Source organism: Rhizophagus irregularis, chromosome 17, assembly GCF_026210795.1.
Source record: "Rhizophagus irregularis chromosome 17, complete sequence".
Lineage (NCBI taxonomy): Eukaryota > Fungi > Glomeromycota > Glomeromycetes > Glomerales > Glomeraceae > Rhizophagus > Rhizophagus irregularis.
In genome coordinates, this window is record NC_089445.1 from 1,337,144 (window position 1) to 1,360,628 (window position 23,485).

At 28.5% G+C, this 23,485-nt stretch overlaps 9 protein-coding genes across 11 annotated transcripts; 5 read left to right on the forward strand and 4 right to left on the reverse strand.

Moving 5' to 3' along the window:
- Positions 1 to 3,880: 3,880 nt before the first annotated feature.
- Positions 3,881 to 4,399, forward strand: OCT59_009031 (uncharacterized protein; the record flags this gene model as incomplete). Its single annotated transcript, XM_066133266.1, has 3 exons — positions 3,881 to 3,890; positions 3,985 to 4,042; positions 4,127 to 4,399. 3 exons carry the CDS (start codon positions 3,881 to 3,883, stop codon positions 4,272 to 4,274), a joined length of 216 nt encoding a protein of 71 aa, XP_065999722.1. The 3' UTR covers positions 4,275 to 4,399.
- A 1,816-nt stretch (positions 4,400 to 6,215) lies between these two features.
- On the forward strand, positions 6,216 to 7,951 carry OCT59_009032 (uncharacterized protein; the record flags this gene model as incomplete). The annotated part of the gene is made up of 4 exons (XM_025325819.2): positions 6,216 to 6,434; positions 6,541 to 7,036; positions 7,114 to 7,475; positions 7,548 to 7,951. 4 exons carry the CDS (start codon positions 6,216 to 6,218, stop codon positions 7,791 to 7,793), a joined length of 1,323 nt encoding a protein of 440 aa, XP_025179301.1. The 3' UTR covers positions 7,794 to 7,951.
- A 977-nt stretch (positions 7,952 to 8,928) lies between these two features.
- OCT59_009033 (uncharacterized protein) lies at positions 8,929 to 10,181 on the forward strand (the record flags this gene model as incomplete). Of its 3 annotated transcripts, XM_025331973.2 has the most annotated exons (5): positions 8,929 to 9,197; positions 9,278 to 9,551; positions 9,638 to 9,701; positions 9,795 to 9,947; positions 10,024 to 10,181. In XM_025331973.2, the coding sequence occupies 5 exons, from the start codon at positions 8,929 to 8,931 to the stop codon at positions 10,179 to 10,181; spliced, it is 918 nt and encodes a 305-aa protein (XP_025179300.1). The 3 variants fall into 3 exon arrangements, with proteins under 3 accessions (XP_025179300.1, XP_065999724.1, XP_065999723.1); XM_066133268.1 differs by lacking the exons at positions 9,795 to 9,947; positions 10,024 to 10,181 and having other exon boundaries at positions 9,638 to 9,733; XM_066133267.1 differs by lacking the exons at positions 9,278 to 9,551; positions 9,638 to 9,701; positions 9,795 to 9,947; positions 10,024 to 10,181 and having other exon boundaries at positions 8,929 to 9,207.
- An 87-nt stretch (positions 10,182 to 10,268) lies between these two features.
- Positions 10,269 to 12,493, reverse strand: OCT59_009034 (uncharacterized protein). The gene has a single exon (XM_025316936.2). The coding sequence runs from the start codon at positions 12,367 to 12,369 to the stop codon at positions 10,759 to 10,761; it is 1,611 nt and encodes a 536-aa protein (XP_025179299.1). The 5' UTR covers positions 12,370 to 12,493; the 3' UTR covers positions 10,269 to 10,758.
- A 128-nt stretch (positions 12,494 to 12,621) lies between these two features.
- Positions 12,622 to 13,580, reverse strand: OCT59_009035 (uncharacterized protein; the record flags this gene model as incomplete). Its single annotated transcript, XM_025316935.2, has 4 exons — positions 12,622 to 12,659; positions 12,993 to 13,128; positions 13,222 to 13,310; positions 13,379 to 13,580. The coding sequence occupies 4 exons, from the start codon at positions 13,578 to 13,580 to the stop codon at positions 12,622 to 12,624; spliced, it is 465 nt and encodes a 154-aa protein (XP_025179298.2).
- A 590-nt stretch (positions 13,581 to 14,170) lies between these two features.
- Positions 14,171 to 15,689, forward strand: OCT59_009036 (uncharacterized protein; the record flags this gene model as incomplete). Its single annotated transcript, XM_066133269.1, has 2 exons — positions 14,171 to 15,533; positions 15,616 to 15,689. 2 exons carry the CDS (start codon positions 14,171 to 14,173, stop codon positions 15,687 to 15,689), a joined length of 1,437 nt encoding a protein of 478 aa, XP_065999725.1.
- A 657-nt stretch (positions 15,690 to 16,346) lies between these two features.
- On the reverse strand, positions 16,347 to 18,016 carry OCT59_009037 (uncharacterized protein). The gene is made up of 2 exons (XM_066133270.1): positions 17,403 to 18,016; positions 16,347 to 17,328 (listed from the first exon to the last, which is right to left on the reverse strand). Exons 1-2 carry the CDS (start codon positions 17,545 to 17,547, stop codon positions 17,261 to 17,263), a joined length of 213 nt encoding a protein of 70 aa, XP_065999726.1. The 5' UTR covers positions 17,548 to 18,016; the 3' UTR covers positions 16,347 to 17,260.
- A 321-nt stretch (positions 18,017 to 18,337) lies between these two features.
- OCT59_009038 (uncharacterized protein) lies at positions 18,338 to 21,005 on the forward strand (the record flags this gene model as incomplete). Its single annotated transcript, XM_025325818.2, has 13 exons — positions 18,338 to 18,564; positions 18,633 to 18,781; positions 18,853 to 18,873; positions 18,950 to 19,006; positions 19,080 to 19,307; positions 19,388 to 19,578; positions 19,648 to 19,747; positions 19,815 to 19,867; positions 19,953 to 20,054; positions 20,143 to 20,287; positions 20,377 to 20,435; positions 20,517 to 20,545; positions 20,615 to 21,005. The coding sequence occupies 13 exons, from the start codon at positions 18,338 to 18,340 to the stop codon at positions 20,649 to 20,651; spliced, it is 1,398 nt and encodes a 465-aa protein (XP_025179296.1). The 3' UTR covers positions 20,652 to 21,005.
- Positions 21,006 to 21,266: 261 nt separating this feature from the next.
- On the reverse strand, positions 21,267 to 23,357 carry OCT59_009039 (uncharacterized protein; the record flags this gene model as incomplete). Its single annotated transcript, XM_025309259.2, has 8 exons — positions 23,024 to 23,357; positions 22,887 to 22,961; positions 22,711 to 22,815; positions 22,557 to 22,642; positions 22,024 to 22,488; positions 21,851 to 21,958; positions 21,620 to 21,772; positions 21,267 to 21,527 (listed from the first exon to the last, which is right to left on the reverse strand). Exons 1-8 carry the CDS (start codon positions 23,349 to 23,351, stop codon positions 21,267 to 21,269), a joined length of 1,581 nt encoding a protein of 526 aa, XP_025179295.2. The 5' UTR covers positions 23,352 to 23,357.
- Positions 23,358 to 23,485: the final 128 nt, after the last annotated feature.

Consider the following 23,485-nt stretch of genomic DNA (forward strand, 5'->3'; position numbering starts at 1 on the left):
AAATCGGTTACGATAAATCCATAATGACATTCAATTTAGTGAATGTTTGTTTATGTGATGTCAATATCTTAATAACTTCTTATCGATTTACAGTAAATTATAAATATTAAAATAATATCATTTAATTGTTGACCAAATTTGTTAATATTGTTAATATTCATCTTCTCAAACTCGAATTAAATATAAATTATTTCTAACGCGAATCGTTTCGCTTAATATTTTAATTTATAATAATCAAAAACTGATCAAATTTATTTTGCGTTTATGTCATTTAAGTGTAATGTTTATATTTTCTGTACAAAAATCAGTATAGTGAGAGTATAATTCGAGTAATGTACTAACACATCACAGAAAAAACAGGAAATTAATCATAAATTCCTCCGTGCAATTCAATCAAAGATCTTAAATTTTTTATGTCGAAATTCAGAATCGATAACCCAAAAAGGATTTCGCAGAAATTTTTGTAACGTTAGATAACTATAAAACTTTCTTATCACACAAAAATTCGTAATTCAATTATCAAACTTTCCTGTTCGTTCGCTCTATAAATTGATTATGAAATTTGAAATATTGTACTGATGAACTATTTGGTCGATTTGCTTTCGCGTACTGTGTAACATTCCTGGTTACACTTATACTAAAACATTATCCTTTGAAAATGGGATTCTACACTATATAATTTGATTGTATCAGATGAATTAGCATATATACTGTATATATGCGTAGGTCGTAATTGACCTTTTCATGGCGTAAAAATAACGTATAGGCTTATTTACATTAACCTTTGCGTATTTAAAAATAATTCGTAGATATTGCAATCTCAGGAAATTACGATTGCATTCTTTGTAAATTTACCGAAATTTTAGTACAAATGAAATAAATTAACTCCTAGTTTGATTTAAAAAGACTTAGTCCATTTAAGCACGTAACAATAAAGCTCTAAAAATAGAAAAGACTGGCATTTTTTGTCCACTTTTTAACTATTAATAAAACGAAATTTCAAATATAAAGATTTGCATTTTGGCGTTTGAATATATTGAGGTCAAGCTTTTAGCGTAATGTTTAATTTGTTTAATTTGTTTAAAATGATGTCAATATCTGTAAAGATTCTCTATGGAAGTAATTCATTATGATAAGAATACACGATTTCACCATAACAAAAGGTTTATTGTTTTTTACATTTAAATAAATCATAATGACATTAGGTTAGCATAATTTTTTGTTAATGTGATGCCAATGTCCAAAAATCTTTTTTAAAAAAAGCAATTTACAGTAAAATTATCCAGTGCCAGAAAATTTTTAATGATAGCATGTGAAAGTTTACCGAACGACGAAGAAGTGATAATAGTTATCCATTACGCTAATTGTTGAGGAGAATTAACCAAATTTGTAAATATTACCCGAATTTCATATTGAAAATGATTTTATAATTATCTTACGTCTGAATGATGTTATGTTAAAGAATCATTCATTTTTAGCGTAATTTTTTGTCCAAAAATTAGGTATAGTGGTGTTGATGTCCGAGACTCTGAGTAGACGTCAAAAATAACATGAATCCATTATTATATAGTACTAGCAACGCACAAAAGTTTCGCCGTGCAATCAAAGAAGTCATACGCGAACATTTGAGCAAAAAATATACTGTATATACAATAAATATAGAACTTGGGATCAATATTGGGCATGTATTACATAAAATTCATAATTCAATTATAATTTAATCCCCTATTCGACTCGCTCACCCTATAAATTGATTATGAAAATCCGTGTTTTTCTGACAGTCAGAACATATACTAAAAACATTTCCTCTCTACTTTGGAAGTTGTTATCCTAGTCTTGGAAATGGACAGCGTAGCGTACAATTCTTAATTATATCAAATGATCAGTATATATACAATTAACCCTATGATTAGTCGTAGGAATGGACTTTCTATTACTAAAGACGGAAGTGAGGATTATTTGATTCAACTACTTAATAATACAATAAGAGAAGTGGATGAAGAGAAGTGGATGAGATGAAGTTCTATAATGTTTGATGAATTTGATGATATAGATAGCGAAGATAATTATAATGAAGGAAAATAATAATTTAAATTAATGTTTAAAATCCCGTTATAATAATTTAATAAATATAAAAAACAATTTTTTAGATATATCAAACGTTACCACGTAAAATAATATCCTGATTACAATAATTGTTATTTCTACATCAAAATTTATTACTATAAAGTCCACCAAGCTAGTAGTATATGTAGCTTGAAAGATAACTGTATTGTACATATCGATTCTTATAAGGAATATAGATGTGAATTCTGGCTCGGGCACTGATCAACAACATCGGCATGTAACACCTGAGCGCTATAAATACGAAATTACAACCAATCTATTGAATGTATGCGTGAGCTGGCAAAGACTCACCTTAAAATTTCGCACAATTGAAGAGATTGTCGTTGTAAGTAAAAGGGATTTCGAAAAAGTGCTGGAGTTACGACTTACGTTAAGACTTGTAAACCTCACCAAGGAGTCTAAAGAGTAAAGGAAACTTGTATAAGACTCAGAAAGACTTTAAAGATGTTAAACAAATATAGATAGACGTGGGCAAGTTAGGAGAGTCAAACATATTCATTCATTAAAGGTTTAGCGAAAACGACAAAGACTTTCAATACTGCAGATCAGAGATTAAAGGAATGAGTTGAGTTGGCTATAGATTAGAAATTTCGTTATTTATTGTTTAAGTAATACACTTAAAATTTGTATTTATTTTGCGTGTTGCTCTACGCTACTATTGATTAATCTTTCGGAAATAATAAATTTTATTGCCGTTCACGTCAGGCTTTTTTTTTTAATCTGTACGTTGAAAAATAAGATTATCATCAATGATCTTTAATTTATTAATCGCATTTATTAAAGTTTATTTTTGTATTATAATAAAAAGATATACATCTTTTCAATATATAAATATAGATTTCAATTTTCAAATTATAATTAGGGACCCTAATCAATATTTTCTCTTCCAGAATCAGTAGACCTTAATAGAAATAACATGAATGTAAATGAGGGAGAAAATAGTCTTACTGTAAGACTGCATCGGTTCCCACGGGCTTAAGAAAGTTAAATATTTTCGTGAGCGTACCAATGTCCAAACCCAAACTTTGCGTTACCAAGAATATAAGTTCTCAATCTCAATTTAGTCCCGTTCAGTCTACTCTATCACCTAATAAGACTTCCCACGGAATGAAATCTTAAAATTTTCATCTTTGCACTGTGGACATCTTAAGATTCCCAAATATCATCGTTTTCTCAATCTCTTTCCTAGAAATATGGTAATGGTATAATTAGAAGATTGCGGGGTAGAATATTGATCATTGTCACTATCTGTAAGAAGTTGGTCCTAACTTTTATTTAACATTTTACTAAAAATATTGAGTTCTGGATCAACTTGGTATTCAGATGCTATCTCATTATTTTTTTGGATGAGAGCTTTCCAAATAGACAATAGAACAAGATAGATTCTTTCGGCAACAAAGACCGGAGAATTTAAGCTTTGAGATCCTGCATCATTAGAACGAACTACCATTATTTATAAGGCAGAGCCGATAGAGTTGATGTTTGGGTTCCCAGACACTTCATGCATGAAATTTTCTCTATTTTTTTTTTTTTGCAAAGTGCTTTTTGTTGAAGAATCCTCGGGTTCACATGTTCCAAGGTCAAATGATGAATAGATTGCTCTGATTCCCAAAGTCAGATTTTGTTTTAAAATCTTTTCCTCCCGTTTCCTCTGTCTTATCTCAATACTAACCTTTCCTTGCATCCGAATCCAAGAAATAATCCGCCTCCTCATCTTCCAATGATAGAATTGGCATTATTAAGACGGTCTATTATGGAGTCAGGTATTTCAATAGCTTAATTTACTATTTTAGATTTAAGCTTAGAATTTTTCAGCTACAAGATTAGTTGTATTCATTTTGTGTTTTTTTTTTCTAGCTCTGCTCCTGAGCTCTTTCATAACTGTCTCAAGTCTCAACTGTTTCAAGTTCAGGATGTAAATCTGGTATTTTCATCTTGGTTTCATAACGCATTTTCATGCACAATATATAAGAAATCAAAATCGCGTCTCTGAATTTAGTTCAGGAAGTATTGCCCCCCAAAAAAAAATTGATCAATGTCGAGAAAATGAATTCGTATATATGAATCGAACATCAGTGTCTTTATTGATACAGAATACAAATAAATTACATGATTCAGTTCAAAATGATATTCGAAGTTCTAAATAAATCTAAAAACTAATCTTCCTTTTGTTTTGCTTTACGGTACAAAATAAATGACGAGTAATTTTTTTTGGGACCACACCAGCTTTTCGATTGTCTTAACCATCACATTATCTCAATATTAACTCATGCCCCAGTTTCATTTGTCCTATTAATCGATATTCTGGATAAAATCAAACGGTCGTAAGTAATACGAAATATACCATAAGGTCCTCAGAAATCTAAAAATGGTCATTAGTTTGCAAACTGTTTTCTTGTAAAATGTAAGTCCACAAACGAAAAAATATATTTATTTATACCTTCGGAATGTCTCGTCCGGACTTCCGTAATTTTTTCTTTCAAACTGCGATACGTCGTTGCATATAGACTCAAGAGAAAATAATACATTAGCTTAGGTGGTCGAAACAGTAACAGTAAGGAATTTTACATCGCATGCGCTTTTTATTTTCAAAAAGCCACATTAATCAAATACGGTCAATCGTACGACCATAACATTAATTCCGTATTATTCATATTATTCAACTATCGAGTATCTGTATATCAGCAACTAACGCACAAAATCTTTTAATATACTGTACGTATTCATATACTATTTCACATCCCAATTGATCTCAAATATTAAACTTTCAAAATTCCATAGAAAAAAATACATTTGTACTGTAACAACATTCCATGAATAATCTTGCTGGACAGAATTTTGAAACACGTGTTAATATAATCAATTCACTGTATAGTAGCAATATGAAATCTATTGTTTTGAAACGTTTTCAACTAAGAATCAAGAAATGGTAAATATACCGATAAAATTTGATTGTCAGATTAATACAATGGGTTTTAAAATACTAATACTAAATTTAGACATCACTAACTTTGCTTCGAAAAAAATAATTATTTGAATTATATTATATAATTCTACAAATGCCGAGATAATTAATTAATGATTTTGTTAACAGTTAAGTCTAAAAATATCGATATTTCTACAATTACCATTAGTTAATAAAAATTAAAATTAAAACCAAAATTATTATCTATCTTAACCTACGTATACAATTCGAACCTGCTTGACGCCACACCAACCTGCAATACAACCCATCATTCAAAGATATTGGACGAGCAGGAAAAGTGATGATAGCGATATTATTTCTTGTTTATTAGTAGAAATGAATAAACAAATTTATCAATGTTAGAATTATATAAGCAAAGGAACTTTAAGTAGCATGTGAAAGTGTACAGAATATTTATCGATCTTTGAGGAGAATTAACCAAATTTGTAACAGTATCTAATGCTCAAATCAAAACTAATAACGAATCATGAATCAGCAAAGTGTTTCATTCTAATGAGTGAAAAAAAAATAATTTTTATTTTTTCATATACAGTAAACGAATCGATTCCGCGAAAATTTATTTGTATACTGTATACTAAGTATATCATGTATGAATTCTTAATTCCATGTTTACACACGCATCACCACGTTCGAATTTGAAATTTAAAAAACGTATATAATACAAATTTTATTTATTATTATGCTAATTTTTCTTTAGTAATAGGTTTTTCTAATTACACCAAAAACAATATCGATATTATGATTAGTCAGATGTGATTCTTTATAATTACAATATTTATATTTTGTTCGATTTCCGCTATATAAGATGTTCTCGTCCACCAATCAATATAGTCTTTATCTTCTGGAGTACTAACGCTCTCTCATACATTAATCAAAAAAAAAAGAACATGATACTGAAAATTATCATACGAAATAACCATATTTTAATAAATGATATTCATATGAACATTCAAATAATTTCATCTAGTTTTGAATTATAAATATCAATAAGAATATGTCATGAAACGCCCATAATTATAAATAAATGTACGATAACATGCAAAGTTATAAAAACGTATAAAAAAGATCCAAATTTCTTCAGTCAATTTGATCGTCTAAAATCATGACCGAAACTCAAATTGAAGTCGTGACTAATAAGCAGCACGAAGTTTTTAATTTACTTGAACTTCCTGATCCAAAAAGCCAATTAATAAGGAAAGAATGTTTGAATATTAAAAGAGATGCAAGCTTCGAAAACCTTACATCAGATTTTGCAAAACTTACCGATCTTATTCGTCTTGCAGAAAATGGAGCCTATGATCATTGTGAAATTCAAATTCAGGTATTGATTTAATTTTATTTTTCTGTATCGTTTATCTCGTAAAAAAAAAAAAAAATTATTTTCATTTATTTAATCTTAACATGATATCTTATTTCCTTGACCAAAGATACGTGATATCGGTAGAATTATTACCCAATTGGCCGGGGACACCTCAGTGGCCATTCTCGCATTTGAAAAGACTTCAGAGGAGATGGCGGAAACCTGGAAGATAATTTATGAATACCTGCTTTCTTCATTTGAAGATGAAGCTCTTATAATGCTTGGCAGCGTTAAAGAATTAAACGAAAATATGCTTAATATTTCGGTAAAGTTGAAAGGTGAAACCAAACTTGCTGCCGAAAAAGTTAAGAACATCTCTAATGCAGCGAATAAACATAAACAGGAAGATATAAATAACTGTAAAACAAAAGAAGCACTCTTAAGCGAAAAAGTAGCTGCTGAAAAAAGGCTTGGAAATTTGGAAACAGAGATAGAGGTGATAACTAAAAACGTCGAGAAAGCTGAAAAATCTGCCTATAGATGGGGAATAGTTAATATGTTTGTCCCCTTTCCAATAAAAAAATATCAAAATGCCCAAGAACTTGCTGATAGTGAACGTAAAGGTTAATATTCATATTCTGAACTGATTTATTATGCCTATAACTTTCACAGCTCACCACTCAATTGTATGTGATGACAGAAAAACAGCGATTAATCGAAGAACATCGCAGCCAAATCGCTGCACGTCGTGAAGCCAATGAGAAAATTGCCACTTTTAGTTTAAGCTTATTAAATTGCAAAACCCAATCCGTTCTAGCAACGGAAGTTATAAAGTCTTTGGACCACGCGTTTTCTGCCCTTAATAATATTGAAGGAATAATTGAAGCCGCACGCATATATTGGGAAAAAATGTACACGCGCTCCAAACAATTTTCGAACCAGAATATTGATCGAATAATTAAAAATGGAGTTAAAAAAGATAATGAAAGCAAACAAAACTTGTATAGGAGTCCTACATTCAAGCGTCAAACCGTCAAAGAATATGCCAAGTGTATTGCGTTGGTAAGTTTAAAGTTTATAATATTTATCATCTGCTCCACACAATAAAATAATAAATTAATCTCTTATATTTAGAAAGAGACATGTCTTGAATACAAGAAACTGATGGAGAAAAATCATATTAATTTGATAAAATATTTGAAAGAACACTCCAGTCGTGAGCAGAGTATCTCCATAGTTAAGAATCTCTCTGAGAAGCTATTTAAGGAAACCGAAATCACAAAAGAAAATTTGAGGCGTGAGGAGGAGGAACTAAATGAACAAGAAGCAAATTTGGATTATGACATTCAAGCAAACATAGAAAACACGGAATTGAATTAAATGATTTGATAATGCAGTCACGTGACTTATAATAAGGTTTCTGATTATAATTATAATGTTAGTTGTAACGTAACGTTGTATGATTACATTTTTTTTCTACCCAAGCCGTTAACTCTTATTCGTGATTATAATAAATAATTTTAATAATTGGTTTTTCACCTAAATGGATTGATTACAAGTTCTTCTCTAAGCCTCCAATACTCGTTCTTGATTACATTATTCCATTGCGTAACTAAGGATAATCCTATAGAATCATTACAATAATTGTTTTCAATTATTGTAATGTATACGCAATTATTATTAACATAACCTAAATTTGATGTAAGGTAAATCCATATTTTTTTCATTCGAATTTTAGAAAGAAGTTTTTTTTTGTTGTTGTTGGACAAATCAGAAATGGCTTAAGCCTCCGAATTAAAAATTATTTAGTGTTTGTCTAGAGCGACAAGTATGAATGAATAATATTTTGAAATGTTCGGAAAAATCTATATTAATAAAGTTATTTAGACACATAACTTTGTGTTCCCCTTAAAGTATTTTTGTAAACTCATGCAAAAGAACAAAAACCAATGTTTAAAATTGGACAATTATTATCATTATTATCGACACGGTCTAATAAGATCAATCTGATTTTGTTTGTCCAATATTTTCATCCATAGCTAATCTTTTGTACAATATTGAATATCAATAGTTTATTTGCGTACAATCTGCAATATCAGTTGCAAAAAATTCAAATCAACTAAAATTACTAGGTAGTATGGTTGGGATTAAAAGAAAGTTTAAAAATGATCTGCATTAGCCAAGCTTATTGGTATTTACATGAATAATGAATAATGAACCCTTTTTTGATATTTTATTATTTATACAAGGACATTGAAATTGTTATTTATGTACATTAAATTTGGTGATACATGACAAAAAGCAAAATTCAGATGTAGTTAACTGTTTGTTTGTTAATTGGTTTGGGAACTGTTTACACCTCTCAACTGAATGGAAATATTTTATCACCGTTTTTTCCCAGCATCTACGGGAAATGATCCTTTTTTTTCTTATATTTCACGCATTTTTTTTCGAATTTCATTTTCATTTCTTTCTTAATTGGTTTTCTAAAAAAAATAAAAAAATAAAATTAATTATGAAGAATCGTTTAGAAGAAATGTTAAAAAGTATTGAAACATCACAAATTAAAAAATTTCTAAAAAAAACATTCATGAAATATAATAATAGTCATAATAATAATAATAATAATAATCATAATCATTATAATGAAGATCCTCTGAGTAATTTGGAAAATATCAATAGGTCAAATTTACTACATGCTTATTATCGATATATATGGAATAGTAATTTTTCATCTCCGATAGAAAGAAATTTACACAGTGGAGCAAACGTAATTGATCTTGGGTTAGTGTAAAATTTTAAAAAATAATAATAGCATGTTGTTTGTATTTATTGATTTCTTTCTTTCTTTTTTTTTTAAAAAGATGCGGTTCTGGAATTTGGCTCACAGAACTTTCTTCAGAATATTCAAACAGCAATTTTATCGGAATTGATAATAATGAAATCTTTCCGATTGAAAAAGTTTCAAAAAATTTGAAATTTGTTAAACATAATATTCTTAATGGTATTCCTTTTGAAGATAATACCTTTGATTTTATTCACGTAAGATTTATGATCAAATGTTTTAGTGAAACTGAATGGAAGACGCTCATTCTTCCAGAAATATTTAGAATTTGTAAGCCCGGTGGTTGGATAGAAGTATGTATAAATAAATATATATATATGTGATTTTTTTTTTTAACCACACTATCTTTTTTTTAAACTAATAAATATTTTCTGAAAAGATCATGGATTCGGATACAAATCTTTATAATGCTGGTCCTAAAACGGAAGGTTACAATCGAAAGAGTAAGAATAAAATTTTTATACCTTTTTTTTAAAAAAAATGATATATTTATTTTTTTATCGAAGATTTTTTAATTTCATTTAAATTCAAAAAAGTCAATAGCATGTTCGGTCTCAGCAAATTTGATATGGATCAATTACAAGATATAATGAATATTTATCAAGATCTTGGAATTACTATTATGAAAGAAAAAATAAATGCTTGGTATCCATTTAAATCTCAAAATTCTGATAAACCTTTCGAAATGAGTAAATATTATTTTATAATAAATAATTTGAATTTAATAATCTTTAATCTATCTAACCTTTTAATCTTCTATAATAGCGTCGGAAATTTTAAAATCATTATATCCATTAATGTCAAAGGTATTAAATTTAAATCAAGAAAATTACGCAAAATTATCAAAACAAATTCTTGAAGAAATTACCAAAAATAAAACTTATGGTAAAACATATAGGATCATAACTCAAAAGCATTTGTAAATAATTTATATCTGTACGTAGTAATTTATTATTTAATAACAAATATACAATATTCATTTTAAAATTGTCCGGAGCGACATTATTTTTAATAAAATTCAAAAACAATTGAGAATTAAGATAAGCATTTTAATAAATTGACTGATATGATATTTGTTTAAGTCGTATCGCCGTGGAATTCCATGAGATTTCCACGGTTAAATCGGGACGCTAATCATGAATGCGGCTACGTGAATAAATGCGGTTTAAACTATGTTTTGAATCCAACACGTAAATCATTACTCTTTTATTTCCACCAAAAAATCAGGTAGCCGCTGTAAGTAATAAATACCTTGTTAAACACAACGTAATTATAAGAATCTTATGTTATGTAAAAAAAGAAAATGATAAATACACAAGGATGCTCTTTACAGATGGAAATAAATATATATTTATTAATAAAATGTAATATTGACAACAAAAAGTATGTATCAAGATGCAAATAAAAATAATTGAAATATTATATAACAAAATTAAAAAAAAAATATAGTCCAAAAAATATGTTATTTCATTACTGATCAACAGAATAAAAATGATGAAATTATTTTCTTCTTTCAATGTATACTTCCATTTTACTTATATCATTAACTAAAGTGAATTTAAATTGTATAGGTTCATTAGGATTAACTAATTTAAAAGTATATTTTCTATATATTGTGGCTAAAATAACTTTCATTTCTGCCATAGAAAAATTTTTACCAGGACAATTTCTCATACCATGACCGAAAGGTGAAAAAGCGAATTTAGGAATTCTTTCTTTCCAATTACCAAGAAATCTTTCAGGTATGAATTGATCAGGATTTTCAAAATATTCAGAATTACGATGAATATGAGATAAATTAATTGCAAATATTGTATCCTTATTAAAATGATAATCCCCAATTTTAGTATTTTGATCAGGAGAATAACGATAAGTTATTGGTACTACAGGATATAATCTCATTGATTCATTTATTATAGCTTCAGTAAAAGGTAATTTTGATAAATTAGAAGTAGTAATTTGATCATCATTACCAATTACATTTAAAATTTCTTTTACCATACGATCTTCATGTTCAGGATATTTTGCCAATAAATAAACAATAGAACATAAAGTTGTAGTAGTTGTACCAGTACCAGCACTAAACATTTCTCTAATATTTTGTTTAATCTCATCAGGAGAAGGATCATCTTCAGTATTTTGAGTTATTAACATAGTAAGAAAATCTGGTCTAACTTTACTATTTTGATCACTTATATTATAATCTTTCTCAATTTTAATTTGTTGTTTACGTTCTTTAATAAATTGAATTTCAAATTCTGTTAAATAATTTAAAATATTTTTATAATATTTAGCAGCTACGCTTATAAAAGGAAGATTCCAAAGAAGTTTAGGTACAAAAATATAAAATCCCAAAGCATCAGCGTATTCACTTCTTAATCTTCTATAAATTTCACCTTTGTTTTTTTCATCTTCAATTTTCTTTTCCTTATAAATTTGATTTGTAAATTTCATGAATTGAATTTTCATTGAAGTTTCTTTACTACCTGAAGCAACCAAACCCATCATATCACTTGTGAATGCTCTAAACCATTCATCTAATCTAATAACTTCATCATCTTTTATACAATCCCAATAACCAATAATTTCTTCACAACATTCTACAGTATATTTTGTACATAATTGAAGAAATGAAGGAGGAGATAAAGATTGTTGAAAGAATTTTCGATTATGTCTCCATTTTGGTACATCACAATTTAATAATAATCCTTCTTTATCCATACCTAATTCAATAAAACCTGAAGTTAAAGGTAATCTTCGAAGAAATGGGGAATGAACACTTGGACTAAATAATTCTTTAAGATATTTTGGTGAACTTATTATAACACATCGTTGACCAAACATTGTTATATCACAAATTTCACCATATTTTTCTGAAAGATTATATTTATTTTGTGCCACATCTCCTATTAAAAATATATTCCAATGTCCGATAAATGGTAAAGGTAATGGACCAGGTGCCAATGAATTTCGATTTTTATAATAATAGATATATGGCCTTATTGCTAAATAAATGAATAATGTAGCAAAGATATAATAAAAATTTATCTTTAAAATTGAATGATAAGCGGTAATGAGAATCGGATATTTTTCCGGTAATGATAAAATCATTGTATAAAATGGTATAAAATGTATGCAAATGTTTGAAAAGGTTTCTGGTTAAAAAAAAAAAAAATTTATATACACTAAATGAAGTTTTCAAAGTTTTAAAAGTAATAATTTTCTTGAGAAAGAGAAAGAAGAAGAAGAACGAATATCCATTTTATAACAAATTAATTAACAATACAACGTTTTTCTTAAGATTGTATAATTATTTATAATTATTTTGCATATAAAACGAAACAAATAAAAGGAAGTTCAAAATCAATCATCATTTAAATTAACTAAATTAACATAACAAACTAAAAAATAAAATTTGATTTAAAAAACCATTGTTACTAATATTATTTACAAATGATTTTATACGTATTGTTCTTTACATATTAGGGATTGTCTTTTTTAAAACAATATTCAGATATTGTGTAATGTTGATCATTTATGTCCGAAAGTAGATGATTATTTTTACATATGAATAAATTATGAATTATATGAATTGTATATGATTTGCCCAGCAGCACATTTTTAACATAATGACATATTTAATAAACCAGAATGGGAAATTTTGAAAAATTTTTAAAAAATTCTCTTTCTTTTTTTAATAATAGATTTCGCAATTTTAAAACTAAAGGACCTACCATAGATTTTCGTATCATTTAAAAGATTAACTTGAACATAATAATTGGTCAAATTACCCCCTAACCAACTATCTTGTACTACAAATTTAACTGGATTATTATTATTATTGTTGTTACTATTATTTAAATATACTTTCTATAAAATAAAATAAAATTTAAATTTAAATTTAAATTTGCCAATAAAATAAAAACATTTTAAATATTATACGTTTGAATTATAAATTCTTACCTGCTCATTAAAGTTCCATATTTTATGTGGATAATATTGATCAAAATCTGATTCTGGGTCATATTCATATATTGCTACTTCTACTTCAGCTAGAAAAAAAAATAATATAATTGGTTTTTATTTAATTATAAAAGAGATTTTAAAATAATACACATACGATTTACATATGTTACATAATAACTTTCCCATCTAATTTCTTGTTCTGACCATAATGGATATATTTCATATAAGGGGATAATAGTAACATTTATTTTTGGCTCTTCTTCCCCATTATATATTTTTATTTCAACCGAATATATTTCCTTAATAAAAAATATTATAAAAGATAATACAATATTTGTAAATAAAACTGAGTTCATCGTATAAGAAATAAAGGAGAGAGTAAGAATTTTAATTTGCGTAAACTTTTACAAACTTTTGTTTAGTCTTTACGTCAAAGATAAGCCTTTGGTGCTTCATAAACGGATAAGTTTAACAATCCGCGTCACATGACTACAATCCATAACACGTGATGTCTAGACTAGAGATAATCTAGTTAAAAATGTGTTTTGTTCCTATAAAAGTGTTAAGATCGTGTATTACTTCCCGAATATATTTTCACCATCATATTTTCACCATCTCATTTAACGAGAACAGAATTTCTTTAAACTTTTCCATCCTGATAAATGATAATTGTAACGGAATGAATATTAGAGTTGTTTGAGTTGTTCGGGCTGTTCGGGCTGTTCAAAATTTCGAATTTCGATACCCGAGTTACCCGGGTTTTCATAATTTCACTTATTTACGGTACCCTAAAAATTTTATTACCCTAAGAAATATAAAAAAAACACGTTTAAGTTTAATCTACTGTTCAAATTTTAACTATTCTACTTTTCGATCGTCAACCAATAAAATCAGTGTCATTTTATTCGACATATTTTTTCACAAATAATTTTTTCAAACTTTAAAAATGAAAAGTAACAAAGTGTTACGTTCAAAAAAACAAAAAAAAGTTGCAACTAAAAAGAATATTAATAAAACGTTAAAATCTAAACCTTCTAAAAGTTCTTCTATAAAATCCTCATTACGAGAATCAGAGAAGAGTAAATGTCGTTTAAAAGCTGCTTGGGCTGATATTATTAAACGATATCAAAATATTTCTCCAGAACAAACTGACGTGATTGATTTAGTTACTGAGGAGATTGTAGTTGATAGAGGTATCTTACAAAAAGATAATATACGATATGTTGGAACTTTAGATTTACACGCTTCAAAACCTCAGGAAGACGCGATTGATGATGATTCAATTTGGCAACCGGATCCTAATTTATGTGAAAACGATACCGATTTTAATCAACGAGTTTCTTTAAGAAAAAATAAGAATAAAACTAGCGATAAAACTAATGATATAATAGACGTACTCTTGGAAGGATCAAATGAATGTTTTGACTGGGAAACAGAATCTAGCGATTATAACGAATTTAATGAGAATTTAGGAGATATTGATGAATCTTTTGATGAAATGTCAAATATAGAAGAAGAATCAGAAGTTTGTAGAAAAAACAATTCATCTTTTGAAAAAGAATCGTTAAAAATTACTAATAAACAATCAAGTACAGTTACTTCTTTAAGAAAAAATGATAGCGATAAAACTAATGATATAATAGACGTACTCTTGGAAGGATCAAATGAAAGTTTTGACTGGGAAATAGAACCTAGCGATTATAACGAATTTTATGAGAATTTAAGAGACAATGAATCTTTTGATGAAATGTCAAATACAGAGGAAGAATCAGAAGTTTGTAGAAAAAATGATTCATCTTTTGAAAACGAATCGCTAAAAATTACTAATGGACGATCAAATTCAGTTACTTTGACTGAAATCCCATCATCACAAAGTACAGAAAGTATAACTCAATCAAATTCTTCAAGACGACTCAAAGTATATAGTTTCAATACATTTGATTCAGGACATGAATCAGAAAGTGAAGATACAGATTCTGAGTGTTCTGATTCTGATTCAAACAATGTAATGATATACGCACAAGAGAAAAATTTGGATTATACACAAGAAGCTCAACAGGAGACTTTAAATCATTGTCAAATGACTCAACAAGAAACTTTAAACTATTCAAGAGTGATTCAACAAGGGACTGTAGACTATTCTCGAATGACTCAACAAGAGTCTGTAAACTATTATCAAGTGACTCAACAAGAGACTTTGAACTATTGCAAAATGCAGTCTATAGATCATTCTCAACGAGAGATTTTAGAATTCATACAAACGATACCTCCAGCTTCGCTCACTCAGGAACAACAGCGTCTTTGGTTAGGTATGTCGTTATATTTAAATTCGTTTCTTTCTTTTTTTTAAAAAAAAATCGATTTCTTACATCAAAATATTTGACAAAATAGAACCAACATCTGAAGACTATACGCAATTATTGACTTGGACTGACAAACATGTGGGACACGGATTATTGAATTAGTCAATAAAATGATCTATTATGGATCTTTTTTTTTCTTGTTCCAATTAATTTAATCAATTTGTTAGAATCATTGATAGAAATATCATTCTTTTTAAAAGAAAATTTTATATTATAAGTAGACTCATTTACCTAGTCGCAGACTATACTTTTGGATATAATTAAAATAGAATAGTAGATTTGAATGATTATTTTTTGTAAAAATATACTTGACAGAGAATAGATTAACTATAGCGTGCAATACATAAAATATCCTGTATTGCGAATATCTACCGAAAATATGAGGATGGATTCCTTGATATAATTATGATGATGACGAATTTGAAGAACACCTTGAATAAGATTTCACGAATTCTTCTGATGATATACTTGAAAGATAGTAAACAATGTTCATTATTTACTTCGTTTTAACAATAGACACCATATCATACTGTAAGGAGTATTAAAAAAATTCAATAACAAGGGAATGGTTTGAATTAGCATTGAAAAATGTAAAGAATCGTTGATAAAATTCGCGGATCGCTGTTTACATACCTTAAATGCTAGCACGATTTAAATTACATAAATTTATATAGATCCCTGATAATAATTACATAAATTTATATTAATTATATAGATCTCTGATAATAATTACATAAATTTATATAGATCTCTGATAATAAAAACTAAAATATTTTAATTATATATTTTATTAATTGTACAATATGTCAATATATTTATATTGTCTTATCGCAAGACAGCAAGCTAATGGGCGATAAGAAAAAGTGATTTTTCTAGTAATGAGTGTTACCCTTCATGTGATACTTCTTGGATAAGAATACACCCAACCGAAAGATTACTCATGTAATATAAGTGAAAGAATTAGCGTAACCCCACAATCTAACTACATATAAAAATCAAATGCACATCGGAGTTGATTTGCGAAGATTGACTCTGTTTATTTAAATTGTTCTCGTAAGTTATCTCAACCATAAATACATGATGATATTCTCTTAAGGTTCTCGCTATTCTTACTAACAACAATATCCCTCAATAAACCTACAATTTACTCCAACATTTGTTTTACCCGCTTCACATTCTCCTAAAATTTCTTTTCTCCTCTAAACCTCTTCTCAGTGAACTTGATGTTGAATGAGCTTTACCCATATCATCCTTGGCATGTAAAGTAAGTGATCCTACAGACTCCTGATATAATCGTTTGTGATATTAGAAAATGGATTGGTGATTTTCTAGTATTAAAGGAGATGACACATCATTTAGAAATTGTGTAATTAAATATGTAAAATTATAAATGCTGATTGAATATCGCACATATAAATATTTTAAATCCATATTCTCAGCAAAAATTTTTTTAGTTTAGCAAGTGTAATAAGAGATGTTGAGAATATGGAATATTATCCATTCACAATGAGTTAAGGTTTATTTTCGGTAACGATCCCATAGAGGTAGTCAAAGCTATATTTGTCAGCTATATTTGTCGGCCATATTCCAAACTATTATAAAATCTCATGCTCAGTCCTATTTACCGTCCTTTCCCATTTTTTCTGAAGGAAAAATAGCCAAGCAAGAATATCCTAACTCTCAGGTCCAATGCATGTATTCTTTTCAATCCTTGTCCATTTATTATTTTTCACTTCTAATTCTATAGAAATGCATAAAATTATAATAAGGTTTAAGTATTTTTTTATTTCAAAAAGTATCATATAAAAACCGTACCTATATTAATATGGCTCGCTTTCACATTAGAAAAGATTATGGGTAAACCTCTGGTTGATTTCCTTTCTGTAATGTAAATAAGTTCTTCGAGGAACTTGATTGCATAATCGACTCGACTCGTAATTACTTCGTCAGCAATTTTCATAACGTAATTGGACGTTACATTTTTTGTTGTTGTAAGTTATATTATTGCGTTCTCCGTATTCTTCCGTCTATAAAAGTTGAAGAAATTAATCTCCACTATTTATACCGATGCTCCCCAACTTTGAATGTCGTTAAAAAGACGAAACATGGAATGCAGGCTCTATGCAAGAATACTTGTTAGAATTCTACCATGTTGACAAGATCATGCCCTTTCTTAACATGACCAAAAGCTAGAATTGCGTTAGGGCACTTCTCTGAAAAGAGACTAAGAATCTCAAAACCCTAACGAAGCATGACAGAATCTAAAAGAACCTTTCTCGGCAGAAAATGTAGATTCGATTTTGATGATCAAGTGATATAAGGGACATAAGCATAGTGTATTACGTAAATTTACATCATGTTTTCGTTCTAAAACGCTTTTGGAATTTGGAATTTGCCGTGAGAACAAGAGAAAAGATAGTTGTCAGGTCATAAGTGTTCCTTGATGCTGATGCGGGGAAGGATTTTTTAATTACGTATAAGCGTTGCAAAATGGGACGTAGACCCCTCTTTAGTCACTCTCTGTATAATCTCATTCAAGGAGTGTGACTATAGAGGGTGCAGGCCATGATATGTACAACATCGAAGATCTTATTGGATCTTAAGATCTTGTAGCTTAATTTGATGTAGGACATTGCAGATTCCCACGGGTTGTCATAAATAACTAAATTAAAGTTTCGATCTTTCTTTACAAGGTATAAAAAAAATAATTTCGATTTTTTGAAGTATCAAATTTTTTAAATTTTTTGAAAATGTCGAAACAAATAACTATTTCTCCTGTTGATAATAAGCCATACGTCACTAGAACTTTAGCTACGACTGAAGAAGTCAACAAGGCAATTGAACGGTCAAATATAGCCTTTCAAGCATGGAAAAAAGTTCCAGTCAAAGAGCGTGTGCAAATTATGACCAAATTTGTTGATGCCTTTGTTGCAAAGAAAGAAGATTTGTCAAAGGAATTGACTTTGCAAATGGGAAGGTTTGTTTAGTTTTGATTTCATTTTAGAATTCATTATCGTTTGATTCACGTTTGTTGTTGTTATTTAGGCCAATTAAATATGGGCCCAATGAAATTAATGGAACAGAGGAACGTGCACGTTATATGACTTCAATTGCAGAGGAAGGCCTCAAAGATGTTGAAATCACGGATTCTGATAAACCTGGTTTTAAGCGATTTATTCGAAAAGAGCCATTAGGTTCGGTTTACTTTTGATGCTTGCAATTTTATAGATATTGTAAAGTTACTTACGATTTCTATTTGAATTAGGTCCAATTCTTATAATTGCTGGTACGTTTTCTTAGTTAATCAAAGTTCGCACACTTTCTTAATATTGTATCGATAACTAAGAAGTCATTCAATTTAGCTTGGAATTATCCATATCTCATTTCTATAAACGGTGTTGTTCCAGCACTTCTTGCAGGTGGTCATTAGTTATGTGAACGTTTTTTTTATTTCCTTCAGTTATGAGTTCTTAATACGGGTTTGATATTTAGGTAATACCGTTATTTTGAAACAATCTTCTCAGACTCCTTTATGTGCCGAGCGATTTGCCGAAGCTTTTAAGGAGGCTGGTCTTCCAGATAACGTGTTTCAGTTTTTGCACATGTCACATATTGATACGGAGAAAGCCATCAAGAATCCTCTTATTGCATACATAAATTTCACTGGTTCAGTTGAAGGGGGTAGAGAAATCCAAAAAGCGGCCAGTACTAAATTCATTGGTATTATTCAAAACATTTGGATGTTTATTGTACATAATTGTATGAACATATTTTATTAACTTGTGTTTCTTATTTCTCAGCAACTGGACTTGAATTAGGTGGCAAGGATCCAGCATATGTACGGCATGATGCTGACATCGATTATACTGTTGAACAGCTTGTTGATGGTTCATTTTTTAATAGTGGCCAATGTTGTTGTGCGATTGAACGAATTTATGTTCATGAAAAAGTATATGAAGAGTTTATTCAGAAATTCGTGGATTTAACGAAGGTAATGATTCATTTATTTTTTTGCTCTTTTAAATTCGTAGAAATAATTTGTTTGAATGTTATTTATTAGCAATATAAATTGGGTGATCCATTGAATCCTGACACAACTCTCGGTCCCATGGTTCGTACTAAAGCTGCGGAGTTTGTACGAAATCAAATTGAAGAAGCCGGTTAGGAAACAAATATTTTAGCTTTTTGTATATAATTATCATATTATTAACAATCATTTAACTTTAGTTAATCAAGGTGCAAAACCTTTAATCGAAACTGCATTGTTCCCGCAAGATAAGGTGATTGAAACTCGATATTTTTGATTTATGGTTTTTAACATCAATGTGTGCCATTTTTAATCCTGTTGTTTTTAATATATGTCAGAAACAAACACCATACATGGCACCTCAAGTTCTTGTTAACGTAAATCATTCAATGAGGGTCATGACAGAAGAGAGTTTTGGTCCTGTAATTGGAATCATGAAGGTTAATATCATTCTATTGACTAATTGTATTTCTTTATTTATTGTTAAATCTTTCTAAGATTTTACTATTCATGTTTTGCATTTCATAGGTTTCTTCGGATGAGGAAGCAATTCGGCTGATGAATGATTCAGAGTTTGGTCTTACAGCCAGCATTTGGACTAAAGATCCTGATGCAGCTGTTGCGATTGGAAATGAAATTGATACTGGAACTTGGTTTATGAACCGTTGTGATTGTATGTTTTTTGTATAATAATAGTAATAGAAGTGCAGATGGTAACTGAAATAGAAGTTTCTAAGAATTTTGTTAATATATATTATATAGATCTTGATCCAGCTTTAGCTTGGGTTGGAGTTAAGAATTCAGGGAGAGGATGCACATTGGTAAGTTGTTAATCTATTATCGTTCTTTATGCGTTTGGTGTTTGGTTTGATACTAATTTAATTTTTTTTTTTTTTAAATAGTCAAAGTTTGGATTTGATTATCTTACAAGGTATAAACTTAAAATATTGTATTTAAAGTTGAGTTAGATAATAATATTTGTTTCTTTTCTTTTTTATAGACCTAAATCTTTCCATTTGAAGTTAGTAACTAAATGATAACGTGCGACATATAAGTTGCTATCGAATTAGTAAATATTTGAAGAGTGGTGATATATCATCCAGATTCAAATTTTCGACTATAATCTTTCTACAAATTACATAAGCGTGACATAGTATCTAGATCTAATTTTCAAACTTACTGTGGTATCTTAAAATTTTTCATTATTTCTATTTTAATTTTTTATTATTATATGTTAAGATTTAATTCTATAATATATATTAACATGCTATTGCTGTACTGTTAGATTCAATTGATTCAATTGTACAGTCTTATTAAGATCCAATGAAGATTTATCATAATCTTGAAATAAATATTTTGGTGACAAATATAATCATTTTTTTATTAACGATAATAGACGCTGATTTTTTTAAGAGTCCGCTTCAATATAATTAATTATGCAGTTCTCAAAGTAAACCTATTTCTAATTGATGAAGTAGTTTTAAATAATTTATTTATTATTCTAAAATTTTCCATTCGAATTTTGAAAATGAAAATTAAATAAATGATTTTGTTTTTTTAAATTGAAAGTTTGTATGATTTCTAAATAATGATTGTGAAATAGTCTAGTAAGTCAATATCTCTTGTGAATTTAATTTCTAGGGAAATTGATTTTATATCTCGCCAACAACTTCTTCAAAAATACCTTTACATCTAACTTTGGCACCTAATTTAGCACAAAGTAAAAATGCGCCGGATAATTTTCTGTGTAAGCTGTAAGTTTCATCAGGCGGTGGAGTTAATCTATATTTCAACATTGTAGGTATTAAATCTTTTACTCTTTTAGTTATAGTTTGTTTAGAGAAATCATACATGACTTCTGAAAATGGTTCTCCTAATGTCAATATTGAATCAATATGTGCATTTCTCATAACCTATAAATTTACATAATAGAGGAATTAGAATATATGCAAAAAATTACATAAATTATAAAAATTATAAAATAATATATATATATATATATTACCTCAGTTTCATATCCTGTTAGATAGCCTATTTGTTCTGAATAAAATAAACATCCTTCTCTATCTCCTTTTGCTGCCGATTTTAGAATTTGCAAGTATAAATTTATGAATTTGGAATCAAATCCTCTACTTGCTCCAAAATCTACTAATTCAATCTAATAATATATTATTATAAATATCATGATGAAATATATTATAAATATATAAATATAACAATAATTAAAATTTTTTACCTTTCTTGTTTTAGTATTGTATAAGAAATTAGTCCAGTTCGGATCAGTTTGCATAAATTGAAATTCAGCTAACTCTCTTAAACTAAGTTTCAAGATATTTTCACCAATCTAATAAATTCATTTAAATAATTATTCATAAACATGAGAATATCTCATTTTTTTAAAATACGTACTTTGTTTCTGAGTTCTTGGCTATAGTAAACAGCATAAGTTAAAGGTTCGCCCATCATTTTTTCACTAGTTAAAACCATTTTTGTAGAATATTCTTTCATCACTTTAGGTACAACAAAATCCTTATCATCTTTTAAAAGTTCTCCAAATTTCTCCATACAGGTAGCTTCCCTAACGTAATCAGTTTCCCATGCTAATTCTCTTCTTGCTACTTTAATTGTATTATCAAGGTAAAGTCCTTTGGGCAATAAATTGCTCATTATTACTAAAGTTCTTAGATTATTCAAGTCTGAATCGATCGAAGCCGCAACTCCTGGATATTGTACTTTAATTGCTACTGGTAAATAGGGAGGTTTGGATAATTGAGCATTATGAACTTGGCCTATTGATGCTGCTGCCATTGGAATCGGATCAAAAGTTTTAAAATTATCACGCCAATTTAGACCAAGTTCCTTTGCCATTACTTTCTAATTTGAAAATTGTTTAGTTTAATATTAAGTATTAAAAATTTAATAACTCAGCCTTTTTACCTTACCTCCATTTGCCAATTTGGCATATAATTGGCACTATTCTGAACACGCAACAATACTTTTTCCAATTGTACAGGTAGCATATCATTATCTGTAAAAATAAGTGTTATGTAAATTATATAATAGAAAATCGTAATGATATAGTTTTGTTTTATTTACCTTGAATACTTATCATCTGTCCCAACTTCAATGCAGCTCCGCGCATTCGAGATAATTTATTAACCAGACGCTCTATATTGGCTTCACTCATCAATACCGAGCCACCTTCAAAATTAAAATTACATATTAATCATATCTCAAATTATTTTATTTATTCTGATAAAATAATTAATTACCTTTTGTTTTTGAAATTCCCGTAGCTCTTCGAACAGCCTCACTCATAGCTCCTGCTCCCAATCCAATAGCCAATCCTAAAAATTTACAATTGTTAAATTTGTTTAAAAACTAATATTTAATAAACTTCTAAACTTACCTCCATAATGAAAAAATCGACTAACTCTTGATGTGGGTATTTTTGATTTTTTAAGTGTATTCTCTTTATTAGAATGTTCTTGCGTTTCAATAATTGATGCTTTATATGTATTTGGTTCATCTATTATAACTTTGGAATCTAAAGTTGTCATTGGGAGGCGAATGTCCTGTGCTTGAGGTGATGGTTTTTGATATTTAACAGACCATCGCCAATTAGAAGTTTTATAAAACCATTCGGTGTTTTTTGATTGTATTTGCAAAAAATTTGATCCAATTTTAGCAAACGCGTTAGCAATACTATAAGTATCAGCTAAACGTTGAGAAGACATAATCCTTATCAGAAAAAAATTGTTGATCTGTCACGGTACAACTAAACAGTACCTGTTTTGTGTACAATTACACAACAGCCAATTGGAAAATTTTGTGATTTTTTAATATCCGATATTATAAATATGAAACTAAA